The sequence below is a fragment of the Telopea speciosissima genome, chromosome 6 (genome assembly GCF_018873765.1).
Source record: "Telopea speciosissima isolate NSW1024214 ecotype Mountain lineage chromosome 6, Tspe_v1, whole genome shotgun sequence".
NCBI lineage: Eukaryota > Viridiplantae > Streptophyta > Magnoliopsida > Proteales > Proteaceae > Telopea > Telopea speciosissima.
This window is the reverse complement of record NC_057921.1, coordinates 56285726-56309837: the sequence shown is the minus strand read 5'-3', so window position 1 is coordinate 56309837 and position 24112 is coordinate 56285726. Positions and strand designations below refer to the sequence as shown.

General features: G+C 39.3%; 1 protein-coding gene across 2 annotated transcripts; it reads right to left on the bottom strand.

The window, feature by feature from the left end:
- Positions 1 to 364: 364 nt before the first annotated feature.
- LOC122664827 (serine/threonine-protein kinase D6PKL2-like) lies at positions 365 to 14036 on the bottom strand. Of its 2 annotated transcripts, XM_043860828.1 has the most exons (4): positions 13940 to 14036; positions 11618 to 13180; positions 444 to 1357; positions 365 to 394 (listed from the first exon to the last, which is right to left on the bottom strand). In XM_043860828.1, the coding sequence occupies exons 2-3, from the start codon at positions 12847 to 12849 to the stop codon at positions 475 to 477; spliced, it is 2115 nt and encodes a 704-aa protein (XP_043716763.1). In that variant the 5' UTR covers positions 12850 to 13180; positions 13940 to 14036; the 3' UTR covers positions 365 to 394; positions 444 to 474. The 2 variants fall into 2 exon arrangements, with proteins under 2 accessions (XP_043716763.1, XP_043716761.1); XM_043860826.1 differs by having other exon boundaries at positions 365 to 1357.
- Positions 14037 to 24112: the final 10076 nt, after the last annotated feature.

Genomic DNA, 24112 nt, shown 5'->3' with positions numbered 1-24112 from the left:
ATGAAAATTTTGTTGAATTATATGCCGACGCTCTTCACCGATTTTTGCTTTTGAGAGCATCCAACTCATTTCTGATACAACATTTTGGCGCATCAACTAATTTTCCAAGAATAAATTGGTCTACTTAGCAAGAATTTGATTAGTTTCTTCGTTGGTAACCAAAAGCATTGAGATTGAAGCGGATGATGGAGTAGTACATCACATTACCCAAAACTATTCACTGTTTCAATTCCTTCAATAGCTGTAACAGCTCCAGTTATAGTACTACTTGTAACTTGTAAGCCAAATTTTCTGTTGAGAAACCTTCCCGGAACAAGAACACTGTTCCATCAGAAACAGCAAGGGATGGGAGATTTTGGATCCCAATAACTCTCAGATGCTAATCCTTTAAGTAAGACAGCAATGCAGGCAAGTTCTTTATAATTTAACTAGGCATGCCAATACATCAGATACAGAATCATGGTGATTCAAATATTAGAAAAACTCGAAGTCCAGAAATTTACCCCCGGACTTTATGTCTGCTCCTGCCATCCTCTTACTATTGCTCCCCACCCCAATAGTATCAACTACCCCAAACTTCCCAGGCAGCTCAGCCTCCACTGGCCTTGGCACCTCAGGTGGTGTGCTGCACCGTATTAGTGCCCAGTTCACACCTTCAAAGAATGGGTGCTGCTTGATCTCAGTTGCTCCCCTCTTCACTCCAAGGCGGTGCTGGGGTTCCTTCACCAACAGGCCCCGGATCAGATCCCTGCTAGAGTAACTGGTTGCGGGCGAGTCTGGAAATCTCAGCTGTTGTCCAACCACATTGATCAATGTCGCACGGTTTCCTGAACCCTTGAATGGAGTCTTTCCATACAGGAGCTCATGCAAGAAGATACCAAAAGTCCACCAGTCCACAGCGCTGCCATGGCCTTCTCCCTTGATTATTTCTGGGGCTAGATATTCATGAGTTCCAACAAAGGACATGGACCGGGCTGCTGTCGGCTCAGCTACAAGCTCTAGCAGGGAGCTAGCTGGCTGTACATGCTCTGTGCGGGGCTTTCGAGTTTTATTTTTGCTCTTCTGATGAGATATCCGTGGGATAAAACATGCTGGTTGGATGCACACAGAAGGCGGCTCAATGCAGGCCGGCTGGACACAAAACGCACCACCAGCTGCCCGTTTTGAGGGATCTGAGTCAAATGACGAGGTCTTTATCAGAGTAGGTGAGACTGCACATCTTAGGGAGAGGTCAAAGTCTGATAGCATTATGTGGCCATCATCACGGACGAGAACATTTTCTGGTTTCAAGTCCCTGTAAACGACTCCCAACATGTGGAGATACTCAACCGCCAGAAGTACTTCTGCTGCATAAAACCTGCATAATGAAGGCAAATAAATTATATTTGCAAGGTTTGGGAATTAGTGAATAAGAAGTGACAAAGAACTAGAGGCAGATGTACAAGTTCTTAAGCTTCAGACAAAAAAATTACTTCCCTTCAAACTCGATCCCATATTCATTAAAAAAATATAGGGCCAGAATTTTCTGTGGGGGTAGAGTGGCATCAACAGGGTGATCATTACCGCCTTCATGGGGGATGGAGCGGTCATTTCGCCCCCAACCCCCATGTGTTGGGTGCAGGGGGTACACTCCCCCACAGAGAATATTTCTCCAAAAATATGTATTGAAATGATAAATGAAGATAAAAGCAAAATTAGTGTTGGTTGATAAACCATATCAGTTACTAACACAAACTGTCTATTTACAGCATCCAGGAATTAAAGTGTTAAAACTGATTAATGTGAAGAGTACAGCAACACTGCTTCCCTAGCCTTCAGATAGAACAGCAGCAGAAATTATTTTCCAGCATCCATTAATAAATTGGAAACAGTTGCAAAATTGAGGTGATAGAGAAAGGTCAAGTTAAAATTCTCACCACCAAAAAAACAAAAAGAGGGTCCTCTGAGCAAGCGGCAAAGGGGAGTGCACCAATGAGGATGAGGTGCAACAAAATGGTATCGTACATAGGAGGGCAGCAGCAAGGTCAATCCATGTGAGGAGGAGAGAGAGACACAGAGGTGCTAGGTACCCTGCCCGGTGACTCAGAGAGTGGAATCAAAAGTCCTGAGTTAGAACTATGGGGTACTCTTTTTTTGTTTTTTGATGAAAGTGTAATCACACAACACACCAATCCCAAAAGGGTACTCTCTTACTACTGGTGTTTATAGTAGCTTTCTTAGATTTGGTCCCAAAAAAAGGAAAGCGGGGAAAAAGGGGGGGTGGGGAGGTAATGCTCGAGAATATGAAGAAAGATTACAAGGCACCTATTTAACCAAGATGCAGGAGCAGGTGTCAGCTTGGTAAATCTCAAAATGTAGGATTCAGCGACTGAAGTGTTTATATTTTTTAAATATTTTAAGATATACCATTAGCTACTTTACATTACAAATATTAATTTTGCAAGCAGGACAATTTGTTTTTCTATTTAAATCATTTAGAGCATATCATATTGATGTAGTTCAAGAGAACAAGAAGGGCAGCACCAACCAGGCCATGAAACTGGATCAAGAATGGACTTTTGTAATGGGCCAATACTATAAGCCCAAATATTAAGGATTTAAGTCCTATAAGGGATTAAATAGTAGTTTCTATGTTCAGTTTCTTAGTCATTAAGAATATTAGGTTTCCATATTTTAAGAAAACTAGAGTAATAGCCCCAATGCCAATTAGATCGTAACTACTCCTCCAAGATGATATTCTATATGCCAAGCTGTCGTGACCCAAATTCAGGTGGTTAAGAATTTTTAATGGAACCACTAATTGAATCACCTGATTCAGATCAATCAACAATGTAATGACAAACATTCTAGACAGTAGGTTTTATTGTCATGTAAAGATAAATATAGTAGAGATGAATTGCTATTGACAATCCAATGGGAGACTCTACTATTGCAATTGCCTTACTCTCAACTCGTAAGTTATGATGCCAAATCATTTCTTCCCTTCAAAGAATCTTATAAAACTCACTCTCAATAGTCCATTTCCCTGATATTTTTCCAGATCAAGATCTTTCACTTCTTTGCAGTTTATTATGTCCACCATTCTCATCAAGTATTCTTGACCTCCCCTCAGATGTAAGCCCAAACTTCTTCAACCTTGTATATAACATCTCATATGCATGAGAAAAAACTTCACAGAGAAGAAAGGAAACAAACCAACAGCCATACTGTCACATATAAGGGTCCAAAAGAGAGTGATGCAAGCAGATACCCCAAACAAGCTTTAAACAAAAGAATTCCTCCAGTTTATCACATGCATCTAGATCCTGTAGCATATAAGCTCTTTACCATAGAAGCTAAAAAACCACAATAGCAATTGCCTTCATAACCCTGTGCACTGGCTCCACTTAACCATTGAACTATCCACATCTTCACTCCAACCACAATCTCCACACAAGAGCTATGGGCAATTTCCTGCCTGTTCCACTGATTTCCAAATTTTTCCAGCACCACATAATCTCTTGCCCTTCTTTAGCCATGACACATCAGATATGAGAGTATAAGAAATCAAACCATGCCACATGGGAAAAAGGAGAATGAATCAAGAGGTGAGGAACAATATTTGTGTCCCACAAACACAGAAAACAAGCATTTGAAACAAGATCTTTTAACTAAATTAAATTTTACCAGGAGAAAGAAAACCCGTAGACATAAGATAGTTGAAGATAAAAATACAACTACAACTACAACTCAGCCTTATCCCGACTAAATGGGGTCGGCTACATGGATCTTTGCCCTCCAATCAGCTCTATTTGAGGTCATGCTCGATACAAGGCCTAAGCTATGCATGTCTTTCCTCACCACTTCTCCTAGGGTCATCTTAGGTCTGCCCCTAGCTCTTTTTGCCCCTTCAATCTGAATCAAATTACTCCTCCGTACTCGAGCATCTAAAGGCCCCCATTGAACATGGCCATGCTACCTCAAATGACTTTCTCATAGCTTATCATGTATCGGAGCTACTCACAAATCAGCTATAATATGATCATTCTTACTTTATCCTTCCTAGTTTTGCCACACATCCATCTTAACATCCTCATCTCCGCTATATTGAGTTTATCTACATGATGCTTCTTAACTGCCCAACATTCCGGACCATACATCATAGTCGATCGTATGACTGTCCTATAAAATTTTTCTTTTAGTTCTAAAGAAATATGTCAATCACACAACACTCCTGGCGCAGCTCTCCACTTCATCCATCCTGTTTTAATTCTCTGTGAAATATCATCCTATATATCACCTTTTTTATTTATCATTGAGCACAGATGCCTAAAATAATCGAATCTCCATATCATCAATTTTCACCACTTTATTATCTGTCCTAGTTACACACCATACATTCCCTCTCTATTCTACTTATCTTAAAACCTTTTGATTCTAAGGTTGATCTCCATAACTCCAACTTGGCATTAATCCCCGTTTTGTGTCATCCACCATAACCATATCATCAACAAAAAGCATACACCAAGGAACCTCATTTTGATACATGCCCATTAGAAAGAAACAACCTGCTTCAAATAATAGTAGTGCTCAAATCACTTTGGTTCGGGTTGTATCTACATGTATAAGAGACTATAAGCCCACGGGAAAAGGTTGGGTTTCATTCCTTTCCCAATATCCATTTGTTCGGGAATCTTCTCCGACAAAGTATGCACTGATTGATAAAAGCGTTCAGTGAATCATTGGGCGAATTCTTACTATTAGGTCTCGGGAACAAATCCTAATAGGGATGGTGCAGTAATAGGGGGCCCGTAAAGAGCAGAAGGACGGAAAAGGGAGGGAGAATGTAAATAAATGTTAATTAAATTAAAATAAATGAGCCTGTTTACAAGTAACAGACTGTGTATCATACAATCTCTGACTGACGAGCTTAAAAATGATCGTAATCACACGCCTGAAACTGCGAGACTGGCATTTCCTTATGCTCTACTCACTACCTTCCATTGCACCTACGCCTAGCCTTTCCTTCTGTCTATTCCCCAGAAGGGGCCTGGGGTCGGTAGAATCCAAAAACGTGGTATCAACGGTTTGCTACACCGGTCGATGTGGTGATTGATTCAGTCTTCTTTTTAGTCATCGATATGAGATACATTCCCAGATCAGGTCGGATGAACCATACTCTAAGAAGTTGACTGAACCTCTTTCTAGTATATACCTCTGGTTAAATCATCCATACAACAACAACAAACTCAGCCTTATCCCAACTTAATGGGGTCGGCTACATGGATCCAAACAAACAAAGTAGGGAAAACAGATTCCTAACCAAAACGGAGAGATGAAAGATGAAAAATGAAAAATGAAAAAAGATCATTGAAAGTTGGGAAATAAACCGAAAAATGAAAGATGAAAGATAGTATGAGGAAAGAGGCTCACCCTAGCACATTAGGAGAATCTCAGCTAAATGGGGTCTGCTACATAGATCCTTGCCCTCCAATAGGCTCTATCCGAGGTCATACTTGGTACAAGACCTAGACTATGCATGTCCTTCCTCACTACTTCTCCTATGGTCATTTTAGGCCTGCCCCTAGCTCTTTGAGCTCTTCAATCGGAATCATATCACTCCTCCTTACCATGGAGTCCCTAGGCCTCCGTTGAATATGATCACATCATATTAAACGACTCTCTCGGAGCTTGTCATTGTTCGCGGCTACTCCAAAGTCCACTCTTATACGTTCATTCCGTACTTTATCCTTCCTTATTTTTCCACACATCCATTTAACATCCTCATCTTTGCTACACAAAGCTTATCAATATGTCACTTCTTAACTGCCCAACATTCTGCCCTACAAATCATGGCCGGTCGTACAACAGTCCTATAGAATTTTCCTTTAAGCTTTAAAGGAATATGTCAGTCACACAGCACTCCGGACGCACCTCTCCACTTCATCCATCCTTCTTTAATTCTCTATGAAACATCATCCTCTATATCACCTTCTTTATTTATGATTGACCCCAGATATCTAAAATAGTCACTTTGTGGTAACTCTCTTCCCTCAATTCACACCATATCAGTATCCATCATAGTGTGACTAAAATTACACATCATATACTCCGTCTTTGTTCTACTAATCGTAAGGCCTCTCATTTCCAAGGTTGACCTCCAAAGCTCTAATCCCTTCTTTTGTCTCATCTACCAAAACAATATCATCAACAAAGAGCATACACCAGGAGACCTTATCTTGAATGCTCTTGGTTAGATCATCCATGATAAGCGCAAATAGGTAAGGACTTACGGTTGAACCCTGATGTAACCCAATCGTAATTGGGAACTCCTCACCCTGACCTCCCACAGATCTCACACTAGTCACCAGTCACCACGCCCTCATACATATCTTTAATGAAATCCACATATTTACTTGACACCCCTCTCTTCACTAGAACATGTTGGATTAGATCTCTAGGGACTCGGTCATAGGCTTTTTCCAGGTCAATAAAGACCATATGGAGATCCTTCTTGCTATCTCTATATCTATCCATAAGCCTCCTCAATAAGTAGATAGCTTTTGTCATGGATCTACCTTGCATAAAGCCAAATTGGTTCATCAAGATAAGAGTCTCTCTAGAACATGTTGAGTAGATCTCTGGTTACATCATCCATGATAAGCGCAAACAAATAAGGGATTAAAGATGATTCTTGATGTAACCCAATTGTAATTGAGAATTCACTACCTTGATCTCCACAGTTCTTATACTAGTCACCTCACCATCCTACATATCTTTAATTATGTCTACATATTTACTTGTGTTAGAATATATGGGCCAGAATACCGTAGGGGTATTCTGGTCCTTTTTCCCACTTTATCTCCCACTTTCTCCCTCTTTATTTTCTGTTTTTATTATTCTATAATTTGCCTTTTATTTCTGTATTTTTCCCCTTGTCGATCTCTATTAGAATAGACAAGGGGAGCACTCCTAGTTTGACTAGGAGTGTGCATTCCTAGTTGTTTCTATTTCTTTTATTAGCACTCCTACTTTGATTAGGAGTTGTACTCTTTGATTCTATTACTATAAATAAAGGGCTAAGTGATAGGATTAATCACTTAAGCATTAATCAACTAGTTATTCTCTCAACAACTTGAAACACTTCTCTTCTCTAGTACTTGCCAGATCAACTCTCTAGGGGACTCTATCATAAGCTTTTTCTAAGTCAATGACTCAATAAAGACCATATAGTGAACCTCTTCTTGCAATCTCTAAATGTTTCCATGAGTCTCCTAAGTAAATAGCCTCTGTTGTGGATCTTCCTGACATAAAACCAAAACGGTTCTCCATAATAGTAGTTTCTTGTCTTAGGTGGGTTTTAATAACCCTCTTCATATTTCTTCGCCCTTGCTTTTCCCACAATCTTCTTAGTTTTATTTCTGGCAAATTTATACCTCTTTAGATCCTCTATATCCTTGGTCCTTTTCCATGTCTTAAAACTAGCTTTCTTAGTCTTAATGGTTGTTTGAACCTCATCATCCCACCACCGAGTCTCTCTAAAAGAATGACATTTTCCTTTCGAGTCACCTAGGACATCTTTAGCAACCTTCTTAGTACAAATAGTCATCTCGTTCTGCATCGTAGTAGTGTCTCCCTCATAGTCAAAGTTAGAAATACAACTAGAAAAGTAACCCAGAGAGAAATAGGGAATCTTCTTCAACAAGAACCTCCAGAGAGAAATAGGGAATGTCCTTCAACAGGAGGGATTTTGGTTGGTATGAATGGCTCCAGCTACTCAATTGCCTTGATGCAGCCACCATAAGCCCAATTGATCTGGTGAACATAACTAAATATAGAAAGGCCAGCTTAAGCAGCTCCATTCTCAGAGGTTCGAGAACTCGCGAGATCTCGCGAGATCTCGCCGAGTTTCTCGGTTTGGGCAAAACCGAGTCGAGTTCCTAGTCGGTACAAAAAACTACAATTTCTCGCCGAGATCTCGCCGAGATCTCGGTGATATCTCGAAGGTGAAAATCATGGTTTTTTAGTACAAAAAAACCAATATCTCGCGAGAGATCTCGGCGAGATCTCGGTTGGGCCCAAAGATGCTAGTTAGTTGTATTTAGCCCAATTTTCACCCAAAAACCATTTCCAACATAAGAGAGAGCAGGAGCGAAGTTCTTGGCTCTAAACCAAGGGGAAAAAACCTCTCCTTCAAATTTCTTCTTCTTTCTTTCGATTGTTGGATGGAATGCACTTTGTTTGGAGTTAGATTGAAGTGCCAAAGTGAAGATTCAAGTGCCAATTTGGAGCATCATCACCTATTTGCAAGATTTCAAAGGTGTTTTCTATTTCTTCCCCAAATCTATTTTTTCCAAAAAAAATTTTGTAATCCTTGTTAGATTCATGTGGTTTTAATATATGTTGAACATCTTTGCCCGATCTATCACTTCATGGAGTCGGATTTTTTTCGATTAATAAATTATTCAATCTCATTTTATGTAACAAATTAAGTGAACATTGATGTAATGTACATTTTATTTGAATGTTTTGATTGATGTGTGCTAATTAGAATGTTTTGATTGCTAATTTGCTATGTTTTACTAAATTATATATAGATTATGTTGTTTTAGACTTTTAGTACGACTCGTCAGCCTACCAACCTATGGTCCAAAGTGAAACTCATATTTGGACTTGTTTTTAGCAAATCTGGGCATGCCATTGTGTTTAAATGGCACGAAATAGGCTGGATACCAAGTTTCAGGACCCAAAATATGTGTACAACCCACCGAGTTGGGGGTCCGAGTCCAAAAAAAAAATTGCACCAACTCGCCGAGATCTCGGCTCGACTCTTTCGGCCTGGCGAGATGCCACCGAGACCCGAGTTCTCGAACCTTGATTCTCGATCAAGTCTTTAAATCAAGCCTTGTGGAGAGGGTAACAGATTGGATGTCATTGTGAATTTCTAACATTGCTCGTTCAAACAAGACGTATAGTAATTATCCTTTCCATTTTGTTTCCTATATTATACCAAGAAAGTTAATTCGCCCATTGAAGGGATGGATGGAACAACTCCCCTAATCCATTGCAAGGGCCTGTTCACCATAACTGGAGCTCATGGAAATATGAGAACTTTATACAGTATCTTTTATATATGTTGTGATCTACAGTAGAAGATTTTAAGGGAATTTCCTTTCACTACGTTTACCGTAGGAGGCCATTTGTTTGGCCCTTCTTTTCCCTTTCAGGTTGTGAGCCTGGTCCATAATATTGCCAATGTATCTGCCACTGGTTGGAGGATTGGGGGCTATCTCAACCAATATGTGCAGTGTCCTCATTGTAACCCTTGTTTCCAGTTTTCATTTTCCTTAATAATATTCCTACTCTTCTATCCAAAAAAAAAAAAACTGTAATACAAGGTCTTCAATATGAATCATCTTAAGTAGGGTAGCATGAGCCTATGTAATAGGTGCATCATATGTTAGTTTGAAGACAATTTCACTCACTGCCAAGTAGCAAATTTTTTTTCTTCTGGTGGTGATGCTTTCAGCAGTACAGGTCTCCCCAACCCCCACCCCCCCCCCCCACCCAAAAAAAAGGTGTTGTGATGGCATAATGAAGACTGAACTGCTTGATGTAAAGAACTTGAGATGCTAATAGGCTATATATATCCAGTATAGGTTGAACGTTTCATGGGAATTATGCATATTGTACAGATATTTGAACTCTCTGTCTCTCCCTGTTTCAGTTGCTGGGAAAATCTCTTGCTCCTTATCTATTAAGACTTGCACAAATTAATAATAATACATAGTTACATCCATCTTTGCTCCTGATAATCAAATGGGAGAAGAGGGAACATATGGAACTCCTTCATTGTCCTGAATGACTCTGATGATCTACTCGTGTAAAAGAACTCGCCACTCAGTAAAACCACATCATGAGGATGGCAAACATTCAGTTAAAAACTTAAAACTTCCTGGCATTAATAACCTTCCTTGGATGACATCCCCCCGATGCATCAGAGTTAAAATAACAGATTGAACACCCTCACTCTCCTCCATTGAGTGACTTGGTTTTACAAGCCTCTATTCGGATTCCCTAGTTTCTCTACCTAATCACAACACTTAACCCATTCAGGGATGCTGAGAAATGTCATAACTTCCTTTAATGTCATCAGAGTCTAATACCATGCAGAAGACGACATCTTATCTACAGAGCACGACTTAGAAGTGAATAACTGTGATGAAAATTTCAACAACAAAAAAAAAAAACCGACCCTATAGCGCTAGCGCTTCGCGTTCGTTAGCCAGCCGGTAAGAAAGATCTGTTCTTTCCTCTCTTACTTGGCTAATAGTAGGCAACACCCTTCCCAAGTTACTAAAAGGGTGGCTTTTGGTTTTCTGACTATAGGTATACAGGCTACTATAAATCCTTTCTCAAAGATCAAAAGCATTAAAAGATCTATGAATCAGGACAGGGAGGCCCTTAAACATAAAAAGAAAATCACTAAACAAACAAAATAAGAATCAATTACATGAGTGCTCCAATAGAGTTAGGCAAGGCCGCAGCAGATAATCCTTAAGGGCATTAGGTCCGCTCGATCTAGCTATTCACTTTTGGATTAGAGAATCTTGTCAAAGCACATCAAATGATACAGAGTAGGTTCAAACGCCAAACCATTAACATAAAAAATAAAAAAAAAGGGAATAAGTCCCTACAACATGATATGTCATAGAGGCTACAAAAGTGAAAATCCCAACACATCATCACATGCAAATGGTAAAGTAGCCACATGGTACTTGGACTGGATGTAGGCTACAGAAAAAACCAGTAGGGAGGAATGATGCTAACAAGCAACAACAGCACTAACCTGAAATTTCTAACTCTAAAAGAACAAATAAGTATCCAATAAAAGCCTATCCCAGTGTCATTCACTGATAGCACGGTGTTGTTAACAACATCTGGAGAACATAAAACCGATATGCCTCAACTCACATAGAATAGTGCAGTATTAATATGCAAATAGTTAGAAATAAAGATTAAGAAAAAAAAACTACCTTTGCATTGCTAATGGTAGTTAATGCAATATCTATAAAAAAAATAAAAATAAAAAGATAGTTAATTCAAGTATTTAGTACACACATAAAACTCGAGGTAGACAAGTATTTACAAGGTAATCTTTAAACTTTTATGAATCTAACGAACAAAAAAAAAAGAAGGGAAAATAATTCAGTCTCCAAAAAATCGTAGCCAAATTATAATGTAAAAGAATAAGGGAAACATATCCAGTCATAGAACATTTATTTTTGTTTTAAATGTGAGTTTACAAAATACAGTGATTAGATCACTGCGCCTAAGCTAGCTAACTCACCCAATCAACTCAACATGGTAGAAAACGATAACCAGAGTTATTATTGTAAATACAAATACCCCGAGACACTTTTGTAGATCATGAAATTGATCAGGTGAATCACCCACAGGAGGGGTAATCATTTTCCTTAACAAAAATGATTGGGTTTCTTATATACTAACCAAAATGAGGAAAACATGATATTAACATCAACAAATAAAATATACATATAATATTAATATATTATCAGAGGGAAGGGTTTGAAGAACAAAACATTAAACACATGAAAAACTTCATTATAGAACATACCGTGCAGCATACTCAGAGAAGTGTTTTCCCGGCTGCCGTTGCCTCAAAGTATGCAAATCACCTCCAGGACAATACTCCATTACCAAACATGAGAACCTGTCTGTCTCAAAATGTGTATACAAAGTTGGCAGGAATGGATGGTCCAGCAGCTGCAGTATCTCTCTTTCTGTCTGAGCCCTTGTCAGTTTCTTCCTGCTCGCTAGTGATGCCTTGTCCATCACTTTCATAGCAAAGTAACACCTGGTCCCACTCAATTCGGAGAGGTAAACACTTCCAATGTCACCACCTCCAAGTGGTTTGAGCAGCCTAAAGTGATTCATACCCAAGATTCCATCCCGGGCTCTTACAGCAAGAATGGCCTTCCACCTAGGATCATTTCCTTTGTGAGGCTTATTAGCACTTCCAGTAATATTGCTCCAATTACTATCATCACTAAGGCCACTGCTATCACTTGCACGGCTACCACTAGTTTTTGCACTTCCAAGAGAGTCTCCTCTAACACTCCCTTTAGCACTCTCACAGTTCCTTTCCACACTAAGCATGCCATCACTCCTGCATGTACTAGTACAGCTGTTGACAATGCTCATGGCAGTGACAACACCAATACTGTCAATGCTACTATGAGGACTTACATTGCCACTGGGAGGCAAAGAAGCATCCCAAACACATTCCTTCTCCTCTGAACCCGGAGGTAGAAGTGTGTTATCTGTAGCATGTGATGCACGAGGGACAGAAAATGGAGAAGATGATGTACCCAAATCATTAGGTCCTTCAACCAGGCTTTCTGCCGGTGAAAGAATAGCTGTGCTTGATTTCATACCAGGAACCCGGAGGGAAAGATCCTCTATAAAAGGACCCTTCATGGACAAGCTTTTCCCCAAGCATCTAGTCTCGGATTTGTTTTGACCAATTGGTACATAGACAGTCCTCATCAGATCTGTGTCGATTGGTTCAGGGGGATGACTAGCCCCAGCAAATGAACTAGGATCACTTTCTTCACAGGAATCCCCACTGCCCTTAAAGGACACAACATCAGGTGTAATCTCCTCTGGTTCTTGGTAAGAGCTTTTCCCTTTCCATGCTTTAACTAGAGCAGGTGAGTCTGAGCTTTGAGATCCCCGGGCACTGGATGGACCCTCTTCCTCTCGTAACACATTTGCACATACATTTGACAGCTGAACCACCACAGGCAATTTCCCTGGAAGTTTCTTTGATTCAGGAATCCTCTCCATTTCAGATGATTGTATATCATTACATGGGTCTTCTCACTAAAGCACTAAACTAGTGCTACAAATGGCAAACAATTCTTTTTTGATGAATAATCCACAAAATCCTCTTGTTTTCCCTTTCTAGAACCCTCAGCATAGGTTTTTTCCAAAACAGTGAAGTACTTAGTAGTGTATAAATATCTCTAGCTCCTTGCGGTCTAGCCTTCTTTTCTCAAGCAACACAACAGAGAAACCCTTAAGTCCTCAATCGTTTTATAATCTCCAAGACAATGAATTACTCACTAGCGTGTACGCAGCTATGCAAGTAAATCAACTTCCTTTCAGATAGTGAAACCTACAAAGAGCAGAGAGCAAATAAATTAATTGACTCTGGTTTCCATGTAAATGACTACTAAAGTGGAAAATAGCATAACAAAGATCCAATTGATAAACAAGTTGAGATCAAACAGGGAAGACAAAGTCTTGGCCTAAACACCCGTGATACCGCATAGGTTCGAAATGCAAGACACCAAGAGTGCCTTATGAATACAGCGATGAGCTAGGAGCCTTGGAGAGTTATATCATATCGGATAAGAGATAATGAGATATAAAAAGTAGAAAATCGCATCCACTACTGAGTACTGACCTTTGAAGCACAACTCCAAAACCACTGAAAGCAAACTCTAATTCAAAATTTCCCTTAGCTAAATATTAGTAGATCAAAGAATAAAAAAAACCAATAACTCCTCAACCTTACGTTAACTCACAACCAAGTAAAGAATTGAAACTGAATAACAAAAAAATAAAAGTGACGGGAAATTATTTAAAAAAAAAAAAAAAAAGGAGAGTTACAGACACCGAAAATAAAAAACAGGAACAAAAACCCGCAAGCACAGAAAAGCAAAATGCTGTATCATTCCAATGTAAACAGTCCCCATGAAGAGTACATTTCGCAGCTGGATCCTTCAAAACCACGCCAAAACTTTAAAAGGGGGGGGGGGAATAAGAATTAAACAGAAACTACAAAATATAGAAACCTCAGAATCCATACTCAAGAACATAATAAGCAAGAGAGAGACAGCAGCAAAAGAAGTAGACAGATTGAAACACGCACCAGTCATTGAGTAGTGGACAAACACACAGCTCTGCTCTCTCTTCACTGATGAATGACGATGTAAAATTAGGGTTCCAGAGCTCGAAATAGGGTTCAAAAGCGCTGGAGATGTCCTCAGTCTTCACTCTCTTCTTTTCAGTGTGCGAGAAAGTAAGTGTGAGGTGGAGCTATCGCTTTGTGAGAGTGAGCTTCGGCAGGGGGAGGTGGAGCTATCGCTTTTGGCTTTACTTTTATTTATTTTTTAAGCTCTATAAGACTATATATAAGAGAGAGTCATGTGTATTGCCGCCGAGCAGATGGGAAAAGCGGATGTTTTCGCGGCTATTGTGGGGCCCACTCCACCCATCCACAGCTTTAGTGGGTCCCACCATGGGCCATGGTTGTGTAGAAGGTCCCCACTTGTGTGCCCTCTTTACGCTACACATCTTTTCCCAAATATAAATAAAAAATAAATAAATAAATACGGCCCCAATATGATCAGTCACCAACATGTTTCGTACTGCGTAGTCTCGGATAGGATTGGTATCGGCCATGACCGATCCTGAGATTAGACGGAGCCATCAAGGTATTCTTGGATTTTTTTTTTTTGGTAAACTCAAGGTATTCTTAGATCATTCTCTAGATCGGTCAATTCGGTTGGATCGATCAATTTGATCCGATATTTACTAGGCCTGTAAGCGGATCAAATTTGGCTCGGATACGGATCAGATGTAATTGGATTCTAATATTTCCTAGTTGAATACGGATTCGGATGCGGATCGAATTCGGATTTTCGACCATCCGTTTACACCTTTGCCTTGTGTAACCCGAACCTTCCTCCGCCTAATGGATACAATTCACTCTCAATCCATAGTTTTAGATCATGATTATCTTCTCCTCATATTCTAGAACCTGTTGAATCTTAAAAAACCCTCAAGATTGTTATTTACTTAATTTTTTATAATTAAGTATTCGGATTCGGATTTTTATCGAAGTATTTGGATTTTTTTTCCGAATATCTCTAATCGAATACGGATGCGGATCGAATTCGGATTTTCGGTTATCCATTTACAACCCTAATATTTACCTTTTTTGGGGATTTTTTTATTTTTTGAAAATTTTTATGAATTTATACGGATTTTTAATATTTTATTATTATTTTTTACCAATCCAAAAGAACTTGGATTTTGATCATTTTGTGACCAATTCGGATCGATATCCAATCGATATAGGCCATGATGGATCCTAAGTCTGACACCTGGATTTTGAAACACACTACATCTTTCCCAAATACAAATAAAAAAACACGGCACCAATATGGAGCCCGCTTGATAACCTTACGAGAAATAGCTTGGAACGGAAAAACACCAAAAAATCGCTTGATAACGAAGTATTTTTTGTGAGTGTTTTTGGAAACATAAATGAAAATTTATGCTCCCTGAAGACTTTTGACATGTTGGATATGTTCTGTCGTTTTGTGCTGAAAATTAAAAGTTGTGTCCGATAAACTGCTCACGCCTCTAACCTCTCTCTCACCTCTCAACGTCTCTAACCTCTCTCTCACCTCTCACGCCTCTAGCCATTGAAACCTTGTACAACCTGCAACTCATCTTGGAGGTAAGATCGACCTCGTACTCTGTCCCTATCTTTCTCTCACTCTATCTCTTTCGCTCTCTCTCTTTCTGTCGCTCGCTCTCTGTGCGCAATTTGGTTCACAGAAACCCTAAGAACCACGATTTTTGTGTTCATCTATTGGAGTGAACTAAACGCCGTGGTTATTAGGGTTTCTCACTTGAGAACCTTCGTGGCGAAATAGGAACCCAAGAAACCTTCATCATTGCTACAAACTTCAACAAAATCACCGGTTCAATATGCTTTCGCCATTACTAGAAACGAGAAGACCTCCCTCACTGAAAGCCCAATCGAAAGGAAATTTTAGGATAGGTATCCGATTGGACTACCCTCTTAAGTACAGAGTACTTATTCACCCAAAAGATCAAGCTAGAAATAAAGCCAAGCCACTGAAATCATACCTGGTGGTAGAATAGAGATCAGATTTGATTTCAGTTTGATATATGACAGCAGGGTTGGATTTAGGGTGTAAGAAACAAAGGCTAGGGTCACACAAGAGAATCGATTCAAACCCAAGAGTTTGGGATGGAAAGATGAATAATTGAGAAAGATCTCTCTCTCTTGTGGAACCAGATCAAGTTGGGACTGAACAGAATAAAACAGGGATGCATGGGTAAGGAAAAAATTGAAAGGAGGAAGGGAATCGTACCAAGAGGAGAAGGGAAGAAATACAAGTCGGCCAAGTTAGCAACTCACCAAGCAAACACACATAGAAAGTACGATCCATTGAAAAAATATTTAAAAGCAGGTTGCAATTGCAGACAAGACCCATAACCAAGAAAAGAATAAGAGGAAAAAGTGAAGAAAGAAAAACGTTTTCTAGTACAGGTTTGCCAAGCGGGTCAAAAACGGTTTCTCAGTGCAGAAAAGAAAAAAATTGTTCTACTGTTTCTCAGCACATAACCAGAACAGAAACAATAGTAAAGTTATCAAGCGGGCACATAATTTTTACCCTCAACTGTCCACTGCCCGGACAGCAGAGTGTTGTCCCCTCACATGGGTGCAAAATGATGATTTAGCCACTCTTCAGGCAATGTATTTAGACAGGATGGTTAAATCATCATTTCACGCCCATGTGAGGGGACAACACTCTGCTGTCCGGGCAGTGGACAGCAGAGGATAACGATTCGGCACCAATATGATCCGTCACCAAAGTCCCGAACAAGCCCGAATTCCTCAGCCTGGTCTTCTTCTTTTAAAATTTCCAAAGCTTTAATAAAGCATCATCTCCTTTTGGCTTCTGCAAATACCGGAATTAACCTCAACCACATTATTTCTTCATTAAAAATTAAGCGTTTATGGAGGAAGGGTACCAGAATGAACCAAGTCATTTGTTTTTGTTTGTGGCATGGCTTGAGCCAATGACCCTATAGCACGTGGCCATGAGAGTCCTATTTTATTTGTTTTTTCAGTTGAGATAGTTTGAAATTCCTAAGGATGTCAAAACCTAGTCCGAACCAATAAGACCAATCAAAACTTACCGAAAAAACCCGGGTTGAACCCAATTAATCTTTATCGGATTGATTATTAGACTGGGGTATGATGGGACCGGTTGAAAACCGGACTGAATCGAACCAACTGATATCCAAACCAAATGAAACCGAGAAAAAAATCATTGAGTATAAGGTTATGAATAGGTAAATTATCCATTGATTTCAATATTAGTGAGAAATTTCTGATTCTTAGGGGAATTGTTACAAATCAACGAACATGAGATTAAAAATATGGAAATTGATTTATAAATGTGTTTCTATTGATCTCGTTGGTCACTGTATTAGTTGGATTCATTTTGTGATTTCAATATTACTTATGTTCCCCTTGCAATTAATGGTAAAAATATAATGATATGATTTGTAACAATGATTTCATTACAAACTTATTTATCCATTGATTTCAATAATAATTATCTTCATCTTACAATTTATTCCTCTTGTTCTGATTACAACATGAACACATCAAATCAATTTTCTTATTCATAGTTTTTTACTTGGGGAAGGTAAATTAAAGTGTTTTTATTGAATTTTTCATCACTACAAGTTATGAATATATGGTTTCATTGTGGTTCAAACCCAAAAAACAAACTGATCTACACCGGTACTAACCCGGTATTGAAAAACTGAAATAAATCAAAACCACATTGGACCAAAATCGAACTTTCTTAATAGTTTGGTTTTGGTCTCACTTGTTTCGAGATTGAAACCGATTCAGCTTGACCGAAAACCAGGCCGAACTGACCGTTTGACACCCCCTAGGAGTTGCTTTTACTTTGAAAGACAAAAAATTAAGAAAAAGTTAGGGACTAATTTCCATGTCCGACTGTGTAGCATATGTTAATGTCTTCCTGTATCTATCTCTCTCCTCCATAATAAGAGGCAAATGTATTATTTCATAAGAGAAAATAAGAGAGACACAGAGAGGCGTTAGTGTACACTATATAGCATGGTATTTTTTTTTTTCTCCTGAAATGGCAACGATTTTTTTCCTTGAAAAGTTAATTAAAAGAAGGGAGGGGGATTGCTGCCAGGTTGCATGGAGCTTGCACCAATGCAAGGGCCAATAAGAGCACACACGGGGCATCCAATTGGGGTGGGATTTTTCATTCCATAGGGGATGGGCGGTCATTTCACGCTCCAGTGTATGGGCGGGGGTGCCACAGAGTCGGACAACATTTTTTCCTTCAATTAAAAGGAGGAGAATTCTTTGTGGGGGAGCACAGACGCCATGTGCACAAGACAGTCAATGAGAGTGTGCACGCTAGCATCTCCGGGGGCAAGGCGATCATTTCGTCCCCTTCTATGTTTGGGCGTGGCCTCACCCAGAGAATATTTTCCCTTATAAAAGAATTCTCCTTGCACTTATACTAGACTAGCTCTTTATTAAATGAGTGTCAAATCAACTTCTATGTATATAATTGAATGGGGGGTTAGAAACCAATCTGCATGCACATTTTCATTTTTCTTTTTTAGAATTGTCTTTGGCAGCATAGTGTGTGTCAAGTAGAGCAACCTCCAATTGACCTTTTTACCCTTAAAAAGAAAAGGGAGAAAAAATGTTACTTGGGTGCATGCAGTGTGCTGGCCCTGTGCCCAGACACAGGAGGTGCATAGAATGACCGCCGTGCTCCCCAAGAAATTTTGCCTTTTCGTGGGGGGCACGATAGTCATTTTGTGCGCACATGTGCATGGGCACAAGGACAATGCTATGCATGCACCTAGGTAGCATTCTCTTTCCAAAAAAATAGTAATAATAATAATTGATAGGGTCTCATAGAATAAAAGTTCATTAAATAAAATAAGAGATACCATGTCATCCAATGCAATTTGGGATTCACATTAAAATTGAGATAGCTGAAACTGGTCATTCTAGGGATGCGAACTTAGTCGTAGATTCTCTAACCGGGAAGGCCCTATCTTTGACAAGTAAGGTAGTTTGGCCAAATTCCATTCCTTGGCTCCTTGATCTTTGTAATTAGGATACCTTGTGCTCTTCTTGCCGTTTTTTGAAATAAAATTTCCTCTAAACCAAAAATAAAATAAAATCAAGGATTGATATAAACTAATTAAATATCTTATCTGTTATTGAAATCCTTTTTATGGATGATAGATATATCAAATGAGATCTCACCAAGAATTTGGGTTGATATAAATTATACACCGTTTTTTTTCTAAACAAAATGCGGATATATTATTGCCTAAATGTTGTGATGCGTGCGTGAGAACAACTTCATAGCACGTTGATTGAATTTAGCCATTGATTTTGCCAAATTAAATCTCAATCGTTGAACAATTTGAAGAGAGGGTATGTAGAATTATGAAAAATCCTACATCGCTTTGAGATGTGTCATAAAATGTGTATATATACTATGTTGACCTCCCTTATTTGACATGGCACATTTTGAAACCATGAGACTCACCTATCAAAGTGAACAACATCATGCCATCAGTGAAACCAGTTTTATTACCTGAAGATTGAGATTAACTTCATGCCAGGTCCCAAATCTACCACTACAATACAAGGATTGGGACCTACCACTACAATATAAGGATTGAGAATAAGTTGGCAGGCCACCATTTTGATTTTGATTGATTTGAAACAGCTTTTATAATCAACTTTTTATTGGTTTGATCCATTTAAAAGGGAATTTTCTACCTTCCCTTTGTTTTTTTTTTTATCAAAAAGTTCATCGGATGAGAGGGAACTTTCCTTATCTCATCCTGGATTATTATTCCTTGTAATTCCTTACTAAGTCCAGTGCCCCTAAAAGGGAGGGCATAATGATCATTCCACCCCTATTTGAACACTCTACCCGGATGGGATCCACCCCCCTCTTATTACAGGCACTAGGGAACTAGATCGGACAGGAGATAATTTTCCGTCTCACCCTTACCTTAGCCCTCACCGGCTCACTCTAAATCCGAACACAAGAAAATGACAACCCATCATTGATTCTTTCTCATACTGAGTGTCAAGTGTCAATATAAACATTTGATTAATTTAATAGCAAGGTTTAAAAACCCGAAATCGGACACAGGATTATCTCTATCGATTACAATCTGAATTTATTTGGAATTGGAAAGAAGAAGCAATTATTTCCCTAAATCTATGATTTTTTGGGATTTTTTATTCAAAATAGTTGTAAATCTTACTAATAGTGGTTAGTTTATTTGACTTTCTATTAATTTACTAACTACAAAAAGAAAAAAGAAATCTAAATTCTGAAGAGCAGTCATAAACGAACCAAAAGAAGGCTGCGGGAAATGGGTTCAGCTGATCCAATTCCAATTCGAGTTGATCCATTCACCCGGTTCGATTCCGAGTTTTGAAATCATGCTCTTTTTGACTAGAGTAATTAATCTATTCAATCTCTCTAGTCATCCCAACTTTTGTGATTATTCTTTTTAATTTCCCAAGTAATTTCTGGTGGATCTCTCCTGTTACAAAGCTTTTTTGAAATTAGGAGCCAACCTAAGCTTTTGTGTGAATGTTGGAATTATAAAAAGAGACATTTCAAAGATACCCATCTCCTGACTTCAATGATTCAACACTAACTTTATTTTGGTCCACTATGGGGGCTGTTTCCATTTCATTACAAATCTGTCGACTCAAGAAATTGGAAAAGCAGAATAAAGTTTTCCTTTTCCTTTTGATGCTCCCTAGGGAATAGCAAAAAGGAAAGGTAGAATGCAAGTCCATGTTGAAAGATAGGAAGAGGGAGAGAATGTCAAGATATTCTAAAAATCTCTTATTTGTGTGTTACCCTTGTTTTTTTGTTTGATAGAATGTGTGTTAACCTTGTTGGTAGGGATGTAAATGAGTAGTCGAAATTCGTTTCCGTATCCGTGTCCTTATCTATTTAGTACTATTTGAATCCGTTTGAAAGCTAAATGGATATAGATGCGAATACGGATATGGATAGGCTATAGCTATCTGAAAAGCTATATTTACATGTAAACGGATAAAATATTCAATTTGTATCCGTGTCCGTATCCGTTTAACACTATCCGAATCCGTCCGAAAACTAATCGGATGTGGATACGGATATAGCACTATCTGAGCTGAATCCGATCCGTTTACATCCCTGCTTGTTGGTCTTCTTCGTTGGATATAATTAATGGAAATAATATACGCATACACTCTTGGCTCCATGTGGTTGGGTGGTGGGGTGGGGTCCAAGAGATCGCTTTCTGGTTGCTTGACCTCTATATCAGCGCAAAACCAATGAGAACGTGCACAAGGACATCAACATGGATGAGAATTTTGATTTCATGGGGGTTGAGGTGATAATTTTGCACGCTCCTTTGTTTGGGTGCTTGGGTCAAGCAACCAGGGAAAGACAGGAGAGGATGAGCTGTGATGGTGTGTGTGTGTGAGGGGGGGGTTAATCTGGTTCCTCTCCAAGGAGCCCAATGCCCGGGGAGTGCTCGGGAGCATCCAAGGATTGGGCTGTGCCGCACACATCCAGGTGCACCTAGTCAACCATCGGGATGTGTGCTACACAGCCCAACGGCTGGATGTCCCTTGGGCACCCTCTGGGCGCTGGGGTCCTTGAAGAGGAGCTCAATTCGTGTGGGGGTGGGTGAGCTACAATGGCAGGGGGTTGGTAAGAGGGTCGGGGTACTGGGGTTAAATAGTGAGGTAGCTGCAGGCGAGGGGGTATGATTTTTGTTTTTGTTTTCTAGTGCGTTATATGAGTGAGGAAAAGTGTCGAACACATGGTGGAGGTCACAGAATTGTTATCCTCTCCTGTTACAGCACGGTGCTGTAACGCATCGTGCGGCGCTGCAGAGGCCATGTGGCACAGCGGGCCCCACATGGTGCACATGACCTTTGCAGCTGCCGCACGATGTGTTACTACACCGTGCTGTAACAGGAGAGGATAAAAATTCGGAGGTCACATGGACCTAACGAAGGCTGGCACTACTAGATGGGCAGCCGGCAGGAGGGGGCTAAAGACAGTCCACACAACTTCAACCAAGCCCCGAACAGGAACCATTCTCCCTCCCTAGGGGAAGATAGGAATTTGAGAGAGTTAGTTTGGCCCAATAGCCCAAAACCCAGTCATATAGACCCAATATTAATACATGACCTTGTGATCCAGCATAGCCCCAAATAGAATCAATTCAAAATTTTGGCCAATCGGATTTGACTGCCGTGTATATCTCTCATTCTTAAACAACATTATTTTCATTGGACCTTTCTAGACATTCACTATACATGAGAGTGCAATTGGCCAGCCATTTATTTTTCAACATAGAATAGTCATTCATCAACCTAATCCACAGTCACTTCATTAGTATGAAATTTTCCTATAAATACCATGGTCTTACCATTTATATATCATGGAATTTTATAGATGGATGTTGACACTATGAAGCACAAATATTGGGACATTGGAGAGAACCAATGCAAAACTACAAATTATTGATTTTGTAACATGAGTTTTGCAAATTATAGTTTGGAATGAGCATCCCAACATTATCAGTTTGGGAATGAAGGATGGAATATTTATCATTGGATGGGGCAGAAAAATTCTCAACCATTTGTTGTTGCTCCGCTGCATCAATAACCTACAAATCAACGTCAATTGTTGCACCCCTGTAGTCTAGGAATGATGCAATCTTGGTGGTGTTATGATGTAGATCCAAGCATCCGCAAGAAAAAGAAGTCCTAAAATTAGGGTCTAGTATTTGGAGCCTTAGTTTATTTCCATACTTACTTTATTTCAGCCTTAGTTATTTCTTATACTTAGTTTACTGTTACAACATTCATCCGTCTTCTTCTAATCCTCTAAACTAAACCCCCATTAATCCCAAAACCCAATAATTTACAGATCCATCTCTAGCCTCTAGTTTACCATTGGCTGAATATTCTCCCTGACACCTAGAAAATTCGATCCAAAGACTGTTCCCAAATTCCTATCCAAAACCCTAGTTTCACCTATTTTCCTATTTCCCAAAACCCTAATCTTCTAAAAACCTGCTTAGCTTTACCAAATAAAATCCAACCCCATTACCGTAAACCTAACCCTAATTCTAACATAAATCCTCAATTCTGCCCCAATTGGCCAGCCGTATTGAAAGGTCCTGGTTATACATTACGTTAAGCACTCTTGGTGGCGTCTCCCCTCTCAACCCACGCAATGCTCCCCTGCTACATGTCTTGTAGCCCCATAGTCTTTCCTAATATTCCGAGGAAGAATATACGAAAGCTCTAATTCTTCTGATTAAATAGGAATAGCAATCCTTGATAAAAATAAAGCCATAAACAACCTAACAGGATTATAGTATCAATGAAGTTCCTTGCTACTCTCTAAAATTGCAAGATTCACATCCCATGATATTTCCGTTATCTTCTCCTTCCACTACTGAGTTTTCACTCCCGATAAAGATTGAATCAAATTTTCTAACCGCCTTCAAAGTTCAATCCTCCATTCTCTAAAAGTTCTGTCTTGACATGGTGTTTGTCTTGATTGTGTACGAGCCTAAAGGATTTGGTGTCGCCCTCTCCGTCAAGACTTGCATCCTCGAGCCAGAGTTGGACAAAATCCGATCAAGAACAAGCTTGTGAAGAAGGTAGCATTGTGCATGAAAAAATGATCTAGGGTTCCTTGAGTTGAGAAGAGAGCAACAATGAACCTTTTCTATTACAGTTAATATCAATATGTTAAAAAGTATTTTATATTTACTTTTAATCGTGTCTAAAGATGGGTATAATCAAGGTATTCATCGTAAATGACAAACCTATTATAAACTAGGGAGAATGTTTTCTGTACTGCAGCACAGATTGCGCCCAAGCACATGAACAGCCTGTGCAGAGGGGCAGGGTGATCATTGCGCCCACCCCCATGTGCCTGGGCGCAGCCTGCGCTACGGCACAAAGAACAGCGCCCCTATAAACTATTACATGGAATCCATTATATTTACGTATTTTCTTCTGAAAGCATTTTGTTTTTCTACCTTAATACACCATAAGGGTATGAGTGTTTTTATTACTCAATAATTAATGATAAATGTTCGCTTACAATCTCATAATATGGTATTTTAAAATAAAATAAAAAAGCTA